General features: G+C 32.8%; 1 protein-coding gene across 1 annotated transcript; it reads right to left on the bottom strand.

Annotated features, from left to right (window-relative positions):
• Positions 1–5,565: 5,565 nt before the first annotated feature.
• LOC107002765 (leucine-rich repeat receptor-like serine/threonine-protein kinase BAM1) lies at positions 5,566–7,248 on the bottom strand. Its single transcript, XM_015200931.2, has one exon. The coding sequence runs from the start codon at positions 7,171–7,173 to the stop codon at positions 5,737–5,739; it is 1,437 nt and encodes a 478-aa protein (XP_015056417.1). The 5' UTR covers positions 7,174–7,248; the 3' UTR covers positions 5,566–5,736.
• Between the last annotated feature and the right edge of the window lie 698 nt (positions 7,249–7,946).

Below are 7,946 nucleotides of genomic sequence, written 5' to 3'. Positions count from 1 at the left end.
GTACAAGTACTGAGTAGGTATCATCGGCCAACTCAAAATAGAAAGCAATATATATGGAATAATAATGCAAAACCGACCACAATACTCAACAGGTGAAAATCAACAAGTACAAAAACCATTGACAACAACCCCAAGCACATCTATGAGGACTCAAGACTCCACACCATACTCATTTGGGAATTAGATTCTTTGAAATCGAGTATATTAAGTTAATTCAAGATTTCTTCTCTTTATTCTTATCGTGTCGGAACGTGACACTCCGATCCCGTAATGCTACGTGTCGGAACGTGACACTCCGATCCACTAATCCTGTGTGTCGGAACGTGACACTCCGGTCCATTATTTCTACGTGTCGGAACGTGACACTTCGATCCATTATTCCTACGTGTCGGAACGTGACACTCCGATTCATTATTCCTACGTGTCGGAACGTGACACTCCGATCCATCTATCTCATTATTTCAGTTCATCAAGCTTTCTCTATGTCAAGCATCATCTTAATTAGAGAGGATTTAAGATTAAAGATTCAACAATCTCATCATTCTAACCACCACAATTTATACGATCACAACATACAAACACACAACCAAGTATATGGAAGACTTTACAATACCACCCAATACATATTAATCGCTATTAAGAGTTTACTATCACATAGCATAAACCATAACCTACCTCCACCGAAGAATCGTGATCAAGCAAGCTATCTCCCCAATGCCCTTTTTGCTTTCCTCTTCGTTCTCCCTCTCGCTCGTTCGTTCTCCCTCTCTGTCTTTTTCTTTTTCTTCTCTAGATTCTTTTCTTTTACCCTAATTATCATATAATTCATTATGATAAAAGTAACCCATTATTTATTCCAAGGTTATCTCCTTTAACCCTCCAAGTAAATAAATTATTAAACTTACCCCACTAATTTCATAAAGTTTGTCATGAATAGTCCAAAACACCCCTTTAAAACTTTTAACAGAAATCCGACCCAGTTAGGTTACACAATCTGTGACGGCCCGTCGTCTCTATGACGGTCCGTCCTGCAGGTCCGTCACAAAGTTCAGAGAGTCAAATTCTGTAAAGGGTTTGTGACGGTCCGTCGTACATACGACGGTCCATCCTGCAGTTCCGTCTCGAAGTTCAGAGAGTCGATCTCAGTACCCAGATTTTCAGAGTTTAAGTGTTTTGGAACGAAGCCCCTCGACGGTCCGTCGTGCCTATGACGGCTCGTCCTACTTGTCGTCGAGGGTAATGAGTAAGGTAGCAGAAGGAAATTCACAAGTATGGGACGACGGAATCCATCATGGGCCGTCGTGACCATGACGGTCCGTCGCGTGGTCCGTCGACCCAGTCAGTTTTTATTAAAATAATCTTACTGCTCGAATCGACTAAACAGGTCGTTACAGTTCCTTCCGTGGAACACTTGTCCTTTTTTTAACATTCTTGAGAACCTTTTCGTTATTAACACAATGTTATCATCCTCAAAATTTTCTAGTATTGTGCCTGTAAGAACCAGGTCCTTCTCTTTTCTTTTGCCTACAATTTCCTTTTCTTGTTTTTCTTGAGTTCATAGGTCATGAGGTTTCAATGAGGTCATTTATAGATAACTTATCTAGATCACGTGCTTCAGTAATGACTTTTACTTTGCTTTCCCAAGATTCTGGAAAGACACTCAAAAGTTTTCTGACTGCCTTCCCATTGGGAATTACTTCATCTAGTGAGTAGATTTCATAAATGATAGCAGTGAACCTAGTGTGCATCTCTTGGATTGTTTCACCTTCTGCCATTCGAAACAGTTCGTATTGTCTGTTCAAGTTATCTATTTTAGACTTCTTTACCTGAGTTGTTCCTTCATGCACAGTTTCCAAATTTTCTTATATTGTTTTTGCATCTTGACATGATAATATTTTATTGTATTCATCTGGACCTATTCCACATATCAAGATTTTTTTTGCTTTAGCATTGTTCTGAATTGCAAGTTTATCTGCAACATTCCATTCTTTCCTATCCTTTGGTACTTGAGTGGTTCCATTATTTCCATTCTTCATGGGTATGGTTGGACCATCCAACATAACTCGCCATAGGTCTAGATTTTCTCCTAGTAACTGATCCATCATGCGATTCTTCCACCATCCATAATACTTTCCATTAAACAGTGGTGGTCGAGTTTGAGAAGCTCCTTCCTGTGGTGTACGTGGTGCAGCCATTCATCTTTTTCAAGATGTTAGTCTTTTAAGGAAAAGACCTGCTCTAATATCAATTGAAGAAAACCCTACCCCGATATAAGAACAATGTTCTTGTAATTATGTTGCAACACAATAAAACAAAGATTTATCGTGAAAACCTTCCTAACTCAAGGAAGGGAAAAATCACACCGAAGTTTTATATTAATTCAATATTTACAACTCAGTTAATCAATGAATATAACTCTAAATTTCTACCCTTTTTTATTAACTATAATCGAAAACTCTCCACTCAACAGGAAGTAAAACTCGCTTCTTGTTTACAAAGATTCTCAACTCTTCTTAACTCTAACCACCCAAGAAGTCAAACCCACTTCTTGTTTACAATTCTCACAATCTCTCTCTCAAGAAGTCAAACCAACTTCTTGTTACAATTCTCTCAAGACTCAACTCTCAAGATGTCAAACTCACTTCTTGTTACACAATCTAGGAATTATTACAACTCAATAATAAACCTAGAACAAATCAACAAAGACTAATAACCCTAGACTTTAATTGATCAGACTTCAACATTCAATAGTTCTGAGTGGAACAGATACGTGGACCTGGTCCTTACGTTGTTGTGATGAAAGTGAACCTGGTCCTTACGTTGCTGTGACGAAGGCCCGCGTTTTTTTCTCCAGAAAATACTGCTCTCAAGATGATATATTTTGTGAATATGCAATGGCTATCGTTCTGGATTTGCTGATAAATTCTCTTGATAAAGAAGGTTGGCTTTTCGCCGTGCTCCTTTTTTTCAGTTATGGGGCGAAAAGAGGGAGGCAACTGAAACTTATGCAAAGACGTTTTTTGCTTTCAACTTCTTGATCCTTTTATAGATTTGATTTGTCTTCAACTTCTACAAGGAAAGGAATTGCAAATTCTTTTCCTTCTTGAACTTGTCTATATTTACTTCTTTCCATTTGACTTGAATTGTTACTTTATTTCTTTCCTTATTTGGCTTGACTTGCTATTTCTTTATTTCTTTCCTTATTTGACTTGAATTGCTACTTCTTTATTTCTTTCCATATTTGTATCCTTCTTTCTATCGATTTCTGCATTTTTTCTTCTTTGCCGCAATACTTTTTCTTCTTTGCCGCAATCTCTCATAGAGTACACATACGACAACAATAACTGAACCATGCCTTCACTTTATCAATCATCAAAACTACTTTATATGTTCTCCTACTTCCCAACATTTTTCCTCTTTTTGATGATGATAAACAATGATTTGTTACTCATCAAGACTCTTTGTTAGTGATCAAAACTACAACTCTTTGTTATCCATCATAACTACAAACTTCATGTTTTCTCATTCCCCAACAATCCCAGACTTAAATTTAAATTACAGATGAGCAAGCATGTTGATATCAGTTGCTTTACTCATATTTCTACTGTAGTAGAAGTTGTTGGTCAATTCAAAATTTAAAAACCCTAAGACCCCAAATTTCTTGAACTACATATTTCACCCTCATTTTATCCTGGTAAAATGATAAAAGAATAACCCTTTAACTTTAATTTATTAGTTGACTATACTCCATCCATTAAAACAAAGTTATTTATACCCTCGTCGTTACAATTAAAGACGGACGAAACAAAAATTAAGCCCCAATAATTTCAATTCCCAATATAAAAATAAGACAAAAGTTATAAGTTCAAGTTTTTAAGTTAACATTTTGACTTGGTTTTATTACTTTAACTATAAATCAAGTATTTAGAAAATATTTATTATTTATTTAACTATTTTAAATTATTTTATTTTAAAAACACTAAAAATAAATCAAAATCAACCTCTGATTATTTCACAACCTAGAGGTCTTTTTGATGTGAAAGTGAATTCAGTGAAAGTGATGACTCATTGATCTCTTGGAAAATGACACCACTAGTTTTTTTCCATCCTCTTTGACTTAATCCACATGTCCTCCTTTATCAGGTAATATTTAATTGAAGAAGAATTAATTTATATACTTGTTCATCCAAGAATAGATTGAAGTAACTTATAAATATATAATATATACTTTCTTCATCTCAAAAAAATGATCTATTTAGATTTAGTAGGAATTTTTAAAAAAATTAAAATAAAATAATTTAGTAATTCTAAATTAAATGTATCAAAATATTTTTTAATTTTGTGATCTTAAACACACCAAGTGTAAAGCTGAAATTAGAAGTGTTGCCTTAAAAAGAAAATAGTCGTTCATTTTAAAACTAACTAAAAAAGGAATAGATCATCCCGTTTTAAATGAAGAAAATATTTTATCAATCCAACAATAGTGTTTATTATCTATTTTGAGATGTTCAACAATACTTATCCACTTAATTAGTTTCTAATTTACTCGTATCATTAATTACAATTAGTTTTCTATTACATTTTTCAAGACTTAAAATTTATTTTATTCTATAATAAAATTACTCTTTTATTTATAGTTTCTTAAGAAATATGCGAAGTCAAATAGACAACAAAAGTATATATTATGATTTATGAATTTATAATTTAAGTATCCCAAAAAACAAAAAAGTAAAATAAATAATTTAGGCCTAAGTCATATACAAGCCCCTAAAGTTGTTCGTACATTTCAGTTAGATACCTTAACACAGGGCAGTACCTATTAAACACTTTAATCTTAACAAATTTATATCTATTAAACACAAAATGAAAATTTGTGGAAAGAGAGCAGATAGACCAATAAAATGATAACACGTGGCAATTAGATTAAAAAAAAGTAAAGAAAAAAAACAAATTATTTTATCAACCCCTATTCCTGTTCTTCTTCGTCAAAATTTGTTGTCATTGTAAAGCTTCATCCATTTTGAATTTTCTTTAACCAGTTACTATCATAATTATCTGAAAAAGAATAACGACTTGAATTTTCTTTAATCACTTACTACCATAATTATCTTAAAAAGAATTACGACTTTTGCTTAAAAGAATAATCAATTAATATTAATTTTATAAAAAAAAATGAAGCTTTGCTACAACATTTGACTTTTAAATCTATTAACTTTTAAAAAATTAAGGTAAAAGCAAAAGAAAAATAAAAAAGAGTTAGAGAAAGGGACGCAAGAGTACTTGGAGGATGACTGCACTGAAGAAGTGAAGAAGAAGACAAGTTTTTTTATTTAATTTTATTTTAAAAAAATTAAGTATATAAATTGGAAAACAAAAAGAAGATTTTTAATTGCTATACACGCTCAAGGAGAGTGGAACACACTATTTTTTCTATGTCATCATTTTGTGTCTAATAGGAATGATTTATGAATAAATAAGGTATTCAATAGGTATAAACTTTAGTTGAAATGTCTAAGTAAAATATGTAGACAACTTTAGATGATCGTAAATGACTTAAATCAATAATTTAAGTATACCAACTAAAGATCTCATTATTAAATTTGGGAAGTCCCACTTACTAAACATATTTATTGAACAAAAACAAAGTGCAAGGTATTGTCAAAATACTAAATCATTATTGTACTAGCATAGCATAATAATTAATTAAAATTTAACACAATCTAATCATTGATAACACTAAGCTTTTCTGCAAGGGGGCAACGGTGAACCACAAAGTCCTTTATTTCCAGCAAATGAATTAGCCTTAAACTTTGTTGGTGGAAGTTGACCACTCAAATGATTATTACTCAAATTCAACTTGTTTAGTCCACTAATTTCCTTTGGAACTTTCCCATAAACCATATTTCTAGACAAATCCACTTCCTTAAGTGTCTTAACAATCTTCATTTTCTCCAAATCAAACTTTAATTTATTCCCAGCAGCACAAAATCCGATTAAGAAATCAATCTTATTCAACAGCCCAATTGGACTTCCAGTAATTTCATTATCCGATAAATCAATATAGTCGTAAAAATACGTTGTTTTTGGGTTCCAATCATCCAATTTAATCTTGATCCCGCATTTTGCTAGCTTCAATGAGTATATAATCGGAGATGAAGTTACCCAACTTGGTATCGTATTTAAATGGAAATTATTATACGACAGATCTAGAGATTCAATGCCTTTTACAAATAATGTTGGGAACGGATCCACTAGAAGATTATGAGATAGATTGAGATTGAAGATTTTGGTAAGATTCGCAAAAGTTTTTGGCACTGTTCCCGAGAATTTGTTATAAGAAAGATCTAATGTGTCTAGGGAACGAAATTTTCCGAGAAAATCTGGGATTTTCCCGGATAAATGATTGTGCCCTACCTCAAGGAACCTTAATATTGGAGCCGAAGTAGTTATACTACTTGGAATATTGCCAGTAAATTTGTTGTGAGAAAGTGTTAATATTCTGAGATTAGATAAAGAATTGAAAAAATTTGGTATCGACCCACTAAGTTGATTTTTTTCTAAGCTTAAATAAGTTAAGCTTTTGAGTTTGTCGAATGTACTGGGAATTGTGCCAGTGAGCAGGTTATCACCGAGTTTGAGCTGACTCAACTGAGTTAACTGCCCCATAGAACTTGGTATCGGCCCGGTTAACTTGTTACCCCAAAAACTAAGTGCAAAAAGTTGGGTCAAGTTACCAATTTTTGGGGATATTTGACCTGACAAATTATTGTTTTCGAGATAAACTATTTGAATATTAGGAAACGAAAGGAGGAAATTTGGTGTACCAGCTAAGTTTTTTAGATTTGTAAGAGAAATACTGGTTAGCATTTTTAGTTTGGAGAGAGATGGTGAGATGGTACCAGATAAGACTTGGTTTTTCCCCGGTTGTCCATCAATTGATAGACTTGTGACCCGATTGTTTTCCCCACAAGATATACCCGACCATTTACAACAATCGGTACCTGATTTCCAGCTTGATAGAAGACCTGACGGGTCAGATTTGATACCCGATTTGAATCCTAACAACCCGGTCTCATCGTCCACGTGGCAGTTTGCGAGGCAATGGTGTTGGAGGGTAAGGAGGATAGAGAGGAAAAAGAAGAGAGGGATAGGAAATTGAGAGAAACAGAGCATTGCTAAATTTTTTAGTTGTAGTTTTGTTTGGGTATGGTTAAAGTTGCAAGGCTTTTTTATTTATAGTGTGGAAATTGGATATTGAGTAGCAATACTTTATAATATCTTGTGAAGATGGAAACTTGCTCTTTTTTGTTACAGCCTGAAATGTGTATAAGCTTTGACTTTTTCAACGTTCAAACTTGGGTTCTTTGGGTGGACATAAATGAACTTTAAAGAGTATTGGAAATAGATGCATTATTATATTCATTCAACTGATTTTGTTAGGTGAATATTTGTGCGCAGCAGATAAAATTTTATCATGTAATAATCTATAAATTATATTAAAAATATAATTATATTAGGTAAATTATATCTGAAAAAATAGAGGGAAAATTAATTTCGGATAAAGATTTAACTCGTTCCACATGTCTTGCCAAATATTTTCTTTTCTATTGTGAAATTATCCCCTCTGGCGCCGATTGTAGACTTCATTGCTTGCGTCACTATGTTTCTAGTAAAAAATTTAAGTGTACATTAGCACCGATAAATACATGATACATATTTTTATATACTCCGCCTGTTTAAAAAATGATAATCTAATTTGATTTGAAACAAAATTTAAGAAAGTAAGAAGACTTTTTAATTTTGTGGTTCTAAATTAAAATTAGAACAACTTTCACATATAGAAAACATAAAATTCATATTTGTATGTTACAGCAAAGTTTGCATAATTGCACTTCATAGCAAACATATATATGTATAATTCGCTATACATATACAGTTGAAACGAA

Source organism: Solanum pennellii, chromosome 10, assembly GCF_001406875.1.
Source record: "Solanum pennellii chromosome 10, SPENNV200".
Classification (NCBI taxonomy): Eukaryota; Viridiplantae; Streptophyta; class Magnoliopsida; order Solanales; family Solanaceae; genus Solanum; species Solanum pennellii.
The sequence above is the reverse complement of the archived record's forward strand: the minus strand, read 5'-3'. Positions and strand labels throughout refer to the sequence as shown.